The sequence below is a fragment of the Osmerus eperlanus genome, unplaced genomic scaffold (genome assembly GCF_963692335.1).
Source record: "Osmerus eperlanus unplaced genomic scaffold, fOsmEpe2.1 SCAFFOLD_519, whole genome shotgun sequence".
NCBI classification, from domain to species: domain Eukaryota; kingdom Metazoa; phylum Chordata; class Actinopteri; order Osmeriformes; family Osmeridae; genus Osmerus; species Osmerus eperlanus.
The window spans coordinates 1-12,500 of NW_026911410.1; the positions used below are offsets into that span (position 1 = coordinate 1).

At 50.5% G+C, this 12,500-nt stretch overlaps 1 protein-coding gene across 1 annotated transcript in view; it reads right to left on the reverse strand.

Moving 5' to 3' along the window:
• Positions 1–2,761: 2,761 nt before the first annotated feature.
• LOC134016052 (voltage-gated potassium channel subunit beta-1-like) overlaps positions 2,762–12,500 on the reverse strand; it is an 11,169-nt gene continuing 1,430 nt past the window's right edge. Inside the window, exons 2-7 of the mRNA XM_062455473.1 lie at positions 10,972–11,009; positions 7,243–7,322; positions 6,959–7,003; positions 4,128–4,172; positions 3,217–3,260; positions 2,762–2,997 (exon numbers count right to left, since the gene is read on the reverse strand). Coding sequence (XP_062311457.1) covers positions 2,849–2,997; positions 3,217–3,260; positions 4,128–4,172; positions 6,959–7,003; positions 7,243–7,307 — 348 coding nt within the window. The 5' untranslated portion in view covers positions 7,308–7,322; positions 10,972–11,009 and the 3' untranslated portion in view covers positions 2,762–2,848. The remainder of the gene's footprint in view (positions 2,998–3,216; positions 3,261–4,127; positions 4,173–6,958; positions 7,004–7,242; positions 7,323–10,971; positions 11,010–12,500) is intronic.

Genomic DNA, 12,500 nt, shown 5'->3' on the forward strand with positions numbered 1-12,500 from the left:
TGGGGGAAGACAGGATGTGGGTGGGAGATGAATACTGAGAACAACAGTGGAGGAAGAGCAAACACACAGGGTTAGAGACAGATTATGATTGATAAGGAATAATTAAGGAAACTGTAATCTCCTCCCGGCTTGACTTAACCTGAATTAAGACTCACGTCACGGAGAGATGATTTGTGTTTCAGTCACACGGTTACGTAACACCTGTCTAACCAACCAGCCTCTCACTATCTCTCCTATCCCACTGGCCAAAAAAAACATGTCTAATGCTTCGCTGATAAGCAACAGGCTAATGCGCTAAGCCACTCAGATCCCATTCAAACCGGTGAATTAATAATGAGGTCATCATCTTAAACGCCTGCATGTGCGCTAATTACGCTCCCAAAGAAAGCTTGTATCTGCCTGTCGCTAGCATAGGTGGTGAGAGGCTCAGAACTGGAACACTGCACTGTCAAGTATTCAAACCAAACACACAGGGGAAGGAGAGAGAGTGAGGCAAGAATCTGAAGCCTCTTTTTATGCCTCCCTTAGTATCCGCCTTTTTGAAATTGAACTGGAAGAAAATTACAGGTTGCTGGGTTATCGGACAGCTCTCCTGTCAGCCGAAGATACCTCTGTAAATACCACGATGTCAAGAGAAATAACAGGGCACAGAATAAGCAATACAATGTCCTCTCTCTCTCCCCGTCTCTCTCTCCCTCCCTCCCTCACTCTCCTCTCTTTCTCTCTCTCCCCCTCTCTCTCCCTCCCTCACTCTCCCTCTCTTTCTCTCTCTCCCCCTCTCTCACTCTCCCTCTCTTTCTCTCTCCCGCTGCATTTGAAATGTTGACAGGAAGTATGGAGAAGGATCAGCATGTTCCACAACACCATGGTGCTGGATGGAGAACAGAACGAGGAGGAGTGGGAGAAGGCAGAGAGGGAGCTGGAGGGAGGGAGGGAGGTGAAGTGGTGGGAGATTGCGGTGAACGAATGGAGAGTTTGTGACGAATCGAAGGATTTACCATTTGCATGTGTTGATCCCCCATTAGTAGACTATTACTTACATTTACATTTAGTCATTTAGCAGCTCTTAACCAGAGCGACTTACAGTAAGTACAGGGACATTCCCCCGAGGCAAGTAGGGTGAAGTGCCTTGCCCAAGGACACAACGTCATTTTGCACGGCCGGAATCAAACCGGCGACCTTCTGATTACTAGCCCGATTCTCTAACCGCTCAGCCACCTGACTCCCGACTACTTACTGCTAGAGTATTGAATATTGCTGTACAGTATGATCAATTGTTACGTTTACTGTATTATTTTTACCGATTGCATATTCCTGTGTTGGCACTTTGCTAACTGAAGGTGAGTCTGGCATGTGTGTCTGTTCTCAGCTGTTGAAGCCGTGCCTCGTGTGTCCAGGCTACGGAGGAGGAGGGCTGGTCTGGTAGCTAGGATCGACCTCTTTCCCCCAGACACATTCAGAGCCGGAGGATCGACCTCTTTCCCCCAGACACATTCAGAGCCGGGAGGAGAGCTGACCGAAGGATGCCTGGAATGATCTACCATGCCGCCTCGTTTGGCATGCAGCTGTTGAACTCTTCTCTGCTTTGTTTCTCTGACTTCTCCGTATAAATATTCCGGAGAGCTTTAGCAACATTGCGCTGTTTCTCTCCTCTCAGTGTATTTGGCCAATAAACATGTAAATTCAAAACCTAGACTAAAGTTATACTTGCGGTGGAGAAAAATCTTCCACAGGAGTGGGGGAAAAACTGAGAGAATTAGCTATAGGAGAAGGAGGTGAAGGAGGGAGAAGTACCAGAGAGATTTGATCAGAATATCTGCAACCCAGAGAGATGTAGAGGTTGTGTGTGAGAACAGAGGGACTGAGCGAGGGAGGGAGGGAGAGGAAGAGAGAGAGAACAGTGATCAACATTAACCCTTGTGCAGAGTAGAGTAAAGCAGAGCACAATAGAGTACAGTAGAGTTCAGTAGAGTCAAACCTTTCAAAACTTTTTATCAAAAATATTTTTTACATTTTCTAAACCTTTTTGGGACATTTATTTTTGTAACCTTTTGAAACTTTTTTTCTCTCTCTCTCTTTAACTCTCCCTCTCTCTTTACCTCTCCCTCTCTTTCTTTACCTCTCTCTCTCTCTTTACCTCTCCCTCTCTCTCTCTTTACCTCTCCCTCTCTCTCTTTACATGTCCCTCTCTCTCTTTATCTCTCTCTCTCTCTCTTTATCTCTCTCTTTATCTCTCTCTCTCTCTTTATCTCTCTCTCTCTCTTTATCTCTCTCTCTCTTTATCTCTCCCTCTCTCTCTCATCTTTCATCCCCAGCCTGTCTTCCCTCCCTTCTTTTCTTCAAAATATCAGTAAATATTTTTCCACTTGGGAGAACTTGACATTTGAATAATCATAACCGTGAAATGATCATCCCTTAATGTGAGATGATTTGCAATGGGGGCTTTCAACTGACAGGAGAAAGAAAACTCCAGTTTGGTGCGTGTGTGTGTGTGTGTGCACATGTGTGTGTGCACACGTGTGTGTGTGTGCGTGTGTGTGTGTGTGCACACACACGTGTGCAGTCAATCCTGTCTTTAAGAGAATAGGGGTCTACCACAGAGCACTCAGCTACAGCACTTAAGATCTAAAGTCTGTTCCCTGCTTCTGATTACCCATGTCTGTCAGAGGTCTCATTCATCCACCCTCCTACTTGTCATGTCAAGCTCACAGAGCAGACAGGCCTTTTCACCCAGCATTTCTCCTTCATTATGTGCTTTTTCAAAGGAAAGGAAATCGCCAAGGTCACAAAGCACCCTGAGCTCAACAAGGGAGTTGAGCTGCACTGTGCCCGGCTGAACAGGTCACCTTTACCGAGACGTGATTGGTCGCCCGGTCGCAAAGCTGAGAGATGATTGGCTGGCTGACTCACCCTCCATGGGAGTGTTGGTGTCTGGGCGGTTAGCGAAAACCACGTCCACGTATTCCAGCTGCATTCTCTGAAGAGAACCTTTCAGACCTGAAGGAGGGAGGGAGGGAGGGAGGGGGGGAGAGAGAGAGGGGGGGAGGGGAGGGAGGGAGGGGGGGAGAGAGGGGGAGAGGGAGGGAGGTAGGGAGAGAGAGAGGGGGGAGGGAGGGAGAGAGGGGGGGAGGGAGACGGAGGGAGAAAAGAGACAAATGTAAAGAGGATAATTGATTCCTTGCATGTTAGCGTGTATTTGTGTGTATCAGGTCTTACCCTCAATAATGTGCTTTCTTGACAGGCCTCTCTCGTTCTCTGCTCTGTTAAGACAAACAGACACCCACTGAGTTCCCTATCACCACCTACACGAGGAACATTTATTTCGTAAAAGGAAAGCTAATGGTGTGTGTGAATGCCTCCTTCTGCTGGTGTCAGGTGGAATTATATCATACATTTTGTCCTTGTCTGCACCTTCTTGCCAGAATGTTCTCTGTGTGTGTGTGTGTGTGTGTGTGTGTGTGAGATTAAGTTTCACTGGCGTGTGCTTGTGTAGTTTTGGTTGTTCAGTGGTTGTGTGACCATGTAGCGTCCTCTGGCAGTGTCTGCTTGGGGCAGAGGGAATGAGAGACGTGTGTATGGAGGGATGAGAGAGACAGTGAGAGGGAGAGAGAGATGGAGGAGAGACAGGCGAGAGAAGATCAAGTGCCTGAAGAAGGTTGGAGGGATGTTTTAATGAGGGAAACGGGGATCTCTCAGGGACACCTGTCTTATCACATCTCCCAGTGGTACGATGCTCCCCACACAACCTGACAGCAGTGTGTGTGTGTGTGTGTCTGTGTGTCTGTGTGTCTGTGTGTGTGTGTGTGTGTGTGTGTGTGCGTGTGCGCGTGCGCGTGTGCGTGTCTGTGCGTGTGCGTGTGCGTGTGTGCGTGTGTGTGTGTGTGTGTGTCTGTGTGTGTGTGTGTGTGTGTCTGTGTGTCTGTGTGTGTGTGTGTGTGTGTGTGTGTCTGTGTGTCTGTGTGTCTCTAAAGGAAAGATGTAGTTTGCACTGAAACAGGCCGAGTCAGCAGAAGGAGCTTTTGTGACAAGATGTTAATATCAAGGAGCGAGTGCGGCACGGCCGGTGCAGAAACACTCCATCTGGTTTGACAAGAAGGAAGTAAATGACGACGAGAGGGCCCACTTACTTTCCTCCCCAGTAGAGCTTTGTTGTGATCACCAGACTGGAGCGTCTGAGAAAAGGAGACGGGAGGGAGGATGAGGGGTAGAGAGAGGAAGAGAGAGGAGGAGGGGAAGAGAGGAGGAGGGGTAGAGAGAGGAAGAGGGGAAGAGAGAGGAAGAGAGAGGAGGAGGGGAAGAGAGGAGGAGGGGTAGAGAGAGGAAGAGGGGTAGAGAGAGGAAGAGAGAGGAGGAGGGGAAGAGAGGAGGAGGGGAAGAGAGAGGAGGAAGATGGGGATAGAGGTGGATGGCGAGAGAGTGAAATAGAGAGAGATGGAGAGAGAGGGAGATGGAGAGAGATGGGGAGAGGGAGATGGAAAGTGAGAGAGATGGGGAGATGGGGAGAGGGAGATGGAAAGTGAGAGAGATGGGGAGATGGAGAAAGAGAGGGAGATGGGGAGTGAGAGAGATGGGGAGATGGAAAGAGAGGGAGATGGAGAAAGAGGGAGATTGAGAGTGAGAGAGAGGATGAGAGGGGAGGAAAGAATAAAATAGATTTATGCTTCAATTAAGATTCTCTTTTGTATAATCTCGCTGTTCTCACTCTCTCTCTCTGACTCTCTCTCTCTCAAACACACACCCATACACACACACACAATTGTTTCCATTCTAAATGACTGTAAATGAGTCCTGCTGTTGAATCTCCAGTTGACCTACATTGGACAGGTTCTGTGATCCCAGGCAGGAAACGCATTAGCATTCACCTGCAGCCCTCGACTAACTGACAGAACGATGTCACAATCAGGAGACAGAAGCAAAACACCTGCTGTCATCACAGAACAGGAGGCAACGATTCGTCACAACACACACCGTGAAACGACAGACACACACATGCATTAGAATGTGTGTATGTGTGGTGTCTATTGGGGAATGGGGTGCCTTTGGTGTGTGTGTGTGTATTGAGAGTTACTTTAAAAGCAACTCCTCGTTGATCGAAAATAGGACTAGACAAATCAATAATAGAGCTGGAGGATGTTGGAAGCTTCCAGAAAGAGAGTACGTGAGAAGTTCAGAAGGTGGAGAGGAGGAGAGCCACTGTACCCCTCAGGAGAGCCCTGCTGTACCCCTCAGGAGAGCCTCTCTGTACCCCTCAGGAGAGCCCTGCTGTACCCCTCAGGAGAGCCTCACTGTACCCCTCAGGAGAGCCTCACTGTACCCCTCAGGAGAGCCTCTCTGTACCCCTCAGGAGAGCCTCTCTGTACCCCTCAGGAGAGCCCTGCTGTACCCCTCAGGAGAGCCTCTCTGTACCCCTCAGGAGAGCCTCACTGTACCCCTCAGGAGAGCCTCTCTGTACCCCTCAGGAGAGCCTCACTGTACCCCTCAGGAGAGCCACTGTAGCCCTCAGGAGAGCCACTGTACCCCTCAGGAGAGCCCTGCTGTACCCCTCAGGAGAGCCTCTCTGTACCCCTCAGGAGAGCCACTGTAGCCCTCAGGAGAGCCACTGTACCCCTCAGGAGAGCCTCACTGTACCCCTCAGGAGAGCCTCTCTGTACCCCTCAGGAGAGCCTCTCTGTACCCCTCAGGAGAGCCCTGCTGTACCCCTCAGGAGAGCCTCTCTGTACCCCTCAGGAGAGCCTCTCTGTACCCCTCAGGAGAGCCACTGTAGCCCTCAGGAGAGCCTCACTGTACCCCTCAGGAGAGCCTCTCTGTACCCCTCAGGAGAGCCTCTCTGTACCCCTCAGGAGAGCCTCTCTGTACCCCTCAGGAGAGCCACTGTAGCCCTCAGGAGAGCCACTGTACCCCTCAGGAGAGCCCTGCTGTACCCCTCAGGAGAGCCTCACTGTACCCCTCAGGAGAGCCTCTCTGTACCCCTCAGGAGAGCCTCTCTGTACCCCTCAGGAGAGCCTCACTGTACCCCTCAGGAGAGCCTCTCTGTACCCCTCAGGAGAGCCTCTCTGTACCCCTCAGGAGAGCCTCTCTGTACCCCTCAGGAGAGCCTCACTGTACCCCTCAGGAGAGCCTCTCTGTACCCCTCAGGAGAGCCTCTCTGTACCCCTCAGGAGAGCCTCACTGTACCCCTCAGGAGAGCCACTGTAGCCCTCAGGAGAGCCCTGCTGTACCCCTCAGGAGAGCCTCTCTGTACCCCTCAGGAGAGCCTCTCTGTACCCCTCAGGAGCGCCATGCCTCAGAACTACACTAGAGACATCTGGCATTTGTGGCGCTGACTCTGTGTGTGTGTGTGTGTGTGTGTGTGTGTATGCTCTCATGTTTGCGAAGGAACATCACCTGTTGACATGTACTGGTTCAAAGCACCTGTTACGTCCTTGTCTTGATTTAGAAAATGAAAAAAACAAATGAACTGGAGCAAACAAGGGGAATCAGACCAGCCAATCCGGCACAGAAGGGTATCTGCCTGTTGAAATGCTGTAGCCAATTGGCACATGGCACTGGTCACACCTGCAGCCCATCAGGTGATCAGGGGAGGGCATAAAGGGAGCCAGCCCAAGGCCGCAGGGAGGAGCGTTGTTCAGCAAAGAGACTGGCTGGAAAAGACTGACCTCTCGCTCTGCTTTTAACCCCCGCAGGACATTTACATTTAGTCATGAAGGCCAACAGACCCAGGAGGGGAGAATCCTGATTTCAAGTTTGTCCCACTACCCCTTACCCTGACATCCGTTATTAAAGGACAATTTTTGTTAACGCCAAATGTCTACGAGACCTATTTCATTGTGAATCGGGCCTTCAAGTCCCCTGGGTTGCTACAGAACACACACACACACACCAACACACACACCAACACACACACACACCAACACACACACCAACACACACACCAACACACACAGAACACAGATATTACCTCCAACACTTCTTCTTGATGATGTTGCCCAGAATGACCTCAGCCCTGTAAACACAGCAACACATATGACGTGGGGCGGTTGGTGCCCTCTGCTGGTAGTGCGGGAGGGTTAGTTAATGGATGCACTTCGGAAAATGCCGCCCCCGTCTTCATGCCGCCCTAGGCGGCTGCCTATGTCGCCTATAGGAAGGACCGGCCCTGCCTTCTGTAATCCAGCTAAGCCTACTGAGTGTGTGTGTGTGTGTGTGTGTGTGTACAGTGAGAATTCACTGTGGAGGACTCACTTCCCGCCAGCGTAGACCTCAGCTGTGTCAAAGAGGTTCACCCCGCTCTCATAGGCAATGGTCATGAGCTGTTCAGCCACCTGGGAACACACACACACACAGAAAGAGAGAGAGAGACACACACCCACAGAAAGAGAGAGAGAGAGACACACACACACACCCACAGAAAGAGAGAGAGACACACACACCCACAGAAAGAGAGAGAGACACACACACACACCCACAGAAAGAGAGAGAGAGACACACACACACACCCACAGAAAGAGAGAGAGACACACACACACACAGAAAGAGAGAGAGACACACACACACACACCCACAGAAAGAGAGAGAGACACACACACACACAGAAAGAGAGAGAGAGACACACACACACACCCACAGAAAGAGAGAGAGACACACACACACACACCCACAGAAAGAGAGAGAGAGACACACACACACCCACAGAAAGAGAGAGAGAGACACACACCCACAGAAAGAGAGAGAGAGACACACACACACGTCAGAGATCAGATGACTTCTAGTTCTCCAGGTTGAGACACTGTCACACCAGTGAAGGGTTGGCTCTGATGAGTATGTGGATGAATGGTAGCAGTGGTCATATTCTGGAGACCATGTTTAGACTGAGAGGACAGTGAACAGACATTCTGTACGCACGTGACAGAACACCACTCCAGCCTGTAAACATCAGGCTGACTGGAGGTTCTACTGATATAGAACATGAGTGGAGAACCCTTGAAGTTATGGATGACCCGTTAACTTAAGTCTTATACTGTCATGAAAAATATTTGTTTTTAACCAATATCCAAAGTTTGAAACAGCACTGAAACTCAGCAAAGTTTGAAGCAAAGTGTTTATTAGAATTCAGAGTGAAAAAATGATTAAGAGGTTCATTTTCAATCATATAAATCCATAATCATTACCCATCCTCATACTTACAACAGTGTGATGTTTTTCCACAACAATACCCTAGTGGACCAGGAGATACATTCAGTTCCATTCAGTTCTAGCCTTTCAGTTTCCCCGAAGTCTGTGTGTGTGTAAGTGTGTGACTGGGTGGGTGAGTGTGTGTGTGTGCCAACCTTATCCTGATTCTCGCAGACTGAGGTTCATATATCATCAGCCTGAATTGTTCCCAGATTCAATTTCCTTTTATGGCTTTATTGCAACGGGGCTTTAAGTGAATTTGCAATCGTTTTTTCTCTGCGGCAGTGTGTGTGTGTGTGTTTCTATTCTCGTCAACACTGCAGAGGCAAGCTGGACCAACACCTGACCTGCTGGCTGGGTGTGTATGTGTGTGTGTCTGTGAACATGTGTGTGTGAAGGTAACTGTGTGTTTCAAAAGCAAGGAGATTAACACACTACTTAAGAAAAAGTGAAAGATTAGCTGGATCGTCTCCCAGACTCTCTCTCTCTCTCTCTCTCTCTCTCTCTCTCTCTCTCTCTCTCTCTCTCTCTCTCTCTCTCTTTCTCTCTCTGAGACACAGGAATAAACGAGGAATAATAGACTATGAAAAACAAAGGGAAGAAAGAAAACAGAGAGGGGATGGAGTGAGAGATGCAGAGAAAGGGTAGAGGAGAAAGAGAGTGGAGGAGAGAGAGGGGAGAGAGAGAGATGAAGGCATAAAGTAAATGGGGAGAGAAAGGGGAGAGAGAGGGGAGAGAGAGATGTAGAGAGGGGAGAGAGAGGGGAGAGAGGGATGTAGAGAGGGGAGAGAGAGGGGGGAGAGAGGGATGTAGAGAGGGGAGAGAGAGGGGAGAGAGGGATGTAGAGAGGGATGTAGAGAGGGTAAAGAGAGGGGAGAGAGAGGGATGTAGAGAGGGTAAAGAGAGGGGAGAGAGAGGGATGTAGAGAGGGGAGAGAGAGGGATGTAGAGAGGGGAGAGAGAGGGGAGAGACGGATGTAGAGAGGGGAGAGAGGAGGGGGAGAGAGAGGGATGTAGAGAGGGGAGAGAGAGGGATGTAGAGAGGGGAGAGAGAGGGTAGAGAGGGATGTAGAGAGGGGAGAGAGGGATGTAGAGAGGGGAGAGAGAGGGATGTAGAGAGGGGAGAGAGAGGGGAGAGAGGGATGTAGAGAAATGAAGATTAAAGGCATGGAGAGAAACAAGTAGAGAAAGCTATTGAGGTGTGAAGGCTGGTGACCGTGAGAGAGGGAAAGTGTACCTGAGTAAGAAGCAGTTCAAGATGTGATTCTGAAGAAGGAGTAAATAAAGTGATGGGGACAGAACAAAAGAGAAAAAGTTAGCGGGAAGAGAGAGAGGGAGAGAGAGGAGCGTTCCTGTCTCTTGGAGCAGTGATGTGGTAACTTGTTCACCCCTTTATAATCAAACACGTCTCAGAGCGATTAAAAAATCAAATTACGGCTGACCTCTCCACTCTCACAGAACAGACCTTGGGACTGATGCGCGTGCACACACACATACCATTATACACTGAGGATAAAATAGGAACTGAAGCCAAGGTGCCACCATCATACCATGACCCGAAGCTGCCCGGAATGCTTCCTCTTTTTCAACTTATTTCAACAGCCTAGCCCCCTCCCCCCCTCCCCTCCTCCCCTCCCCCCTAACCCCCTCTCCTCTCCTCTCCCCTCCTCCTCCCCTCCTCCCCTCCTCCCCTCCTCTTCCCCTCCTCCCCTCCCCTCCTCCCCTCCTCCCCTCCCCCTCGCTAACCTCCCCTCCCCCCCTAACCCTCCCCTCTCCCCCGCCTGTCTCACAGGGATCACATCAGGCTCCCCAGCTGCAATGCGTTACTCATCCAAAATGGCCGACGGTAGTCCGCTGTAAATGTCAAGCGGGGCGGGTTGTTCGGGGCGGGGGAGGAGAGGAACAGTCATAACATCATGGCCTGGACAGAGAAGGCAGCGCTCTGACCTGAGGCTGGCAGCGCAGGGACTGAGGACAGGGCGTGCAGTCATCTCACGCACACACACACACACACACACACTCTCTCTCAAGAAAGATGACGCAGCACTGACTCATGAAATAGGAAAGTTTGTGCTTGTTGGAGGCTTGTTAGGTAGAGTTTGTGAGTGTGTGTGTGTGTGTATTCTAGACTTCCCAGGCTTTCCCATGTACGTGTGTGTAACAGACTACCGGGTCTATCCACACAAAGGATTAGAACACAGCCCTCTCGACTCGGGGCGTGGGGTCTGGCTGTGAAGCATGGCATGGCAGTGACTTTGTACCAGGGCATCCATGTTGCTTGTATCATCTAGAGCCTGCAGAGTTTACATAGGGTAGGTGACACTGAGATGGCAAGCTATGGTCAACACTGGAGGCAAAGCCCTCAACAGTTACGCAAGTCCAGCTTTTCACCTCCCTTTGGGTCACAGGCACTCTTGTTTGCGAACAGACACGCACTTACAGAAACACACACAGACACACACACAGACACACACACACCCAGAGACGCACACTGTGCCGAAGAGAGGATGAAGTGTTTGTGTGGAAGTGGATGAGAAGGCCCCTCTCCTCCACTCAGGTTGAATCACAGACCTCCGGCTGAAAACCACAGACGCACTCAAGTGCATTACCGCTCTGAACAAGACAGAACTGAACAGAGATGTGACCCGCAGCGGTGTTTGGGACTCTGGACTCTGACTTTAGTGGAACTCCAGAGACAGGAACATGGCAGGGGAGCAGGGTGAAGCCATCAGAGGCAACCCAGGGAGGCTGGAGGGGGCTGGGGTACGGGGGCTGGGTTACGGGGGCTTACGTGTCTTACCTCGTCTGTGATCTGACCCCCGAACGTCACCCACGTGCCTGTAGGAAGGAGAGAGAGAGAGAGAGAGAGAGAGAGAGAGAGAGAGAGAGAGAGAGAGAGAGAGAGAGAGAGAGAGAGAGAGAGAGAGAGAGAGAGAGAGAGAGAGAGAAAGAGCGAGAGAGAGAGAATTAGTGAGCGTGTGCAGACAGCAGAGTAAATCATTCCGTCTGCAGACCCCAGCTCCAGCTGTCTGAGGCTTCAGCTGTCTGGGGCTCCTGTTCTATGTCTGCACAAGATGACCAAGTGTGTGTCTTGGTTCTGTGTATGTCTCTGTGTGGTGTGTGTGTGTGTGTGTGTGTGTGTGTGTGTCTGTGTGTGTCTCTGTGGTGTGTGTGTGTGTGTCTCTGTGTGTCTCTGTGTGGTGTGTGTGGTGTGTGTGGGGAAGTGTGTTGGGTCTGTCTGTGTGAATACACACGTCATTGTTTCATCTCCATGTCCACTTTGTTTGTGTGTATGTCCCTGATCACCAAGGCGACGAGGCAGGTGAATGCCCCCCTGCGTTATGCGTGAAGCGCTGTTAAAACACACACACACACACACAACACTCTGCTACTGTGAAAGATAGAAGCTCAAGGAATACAGAATTGGAAAACTAATATGTGTGTGTGTGTGTGTGTGTGTGAGACGCTAATCATAAATAACCATGGCCAGTCATGCCTGTGAGCCGCTCACTGACAGAGGGACCTGGGGGGGCTCCAGTAGAGAGGCTTGAAGGTCACACACACACACCACACACACACACACCACTCACACACACACACACACCACTCTCACACACACACACCACACACACACACCACTCACACACACACACCACTCTCACACACACACACCACTCACACACACACACACACCACTCTCACACACACACACCACTCACACACACACACACACCACTCTCACACACACACCACTCACACACACACACCACACACACACCACTCACACACACACACCACTCACACACACACACCACTCACACACACACACACACACCACTCTCACACACACACCACTCACACACACACACCACACACACACCACTCACACACACACACCACTCACACACACACACACACACCACTCACACACACACACCACTCACACACACATACCACTCACACACACACACACCACTCACACACACACACACACACACACACACACACCACTCACACACACACGCCCATCACTAACACACACACACCACTCACACCCACACACACCACTCACACACCCACACACACCACACACACACCACTCACACACACACACACACCACTCACACACACACACCACTCACACACACACCACTCACACACACACGCCCATCACTAACACACACACACCACTCACACACCCAGACACACCACTCACACACACACGCCCATCACTAACACACACACACACACACACATGCACACTCCCAGGTTGGGACTTTTAATCACAAGGCATTTAATTAAGAGACAAAGGTTGTGCATAAGAGTGCA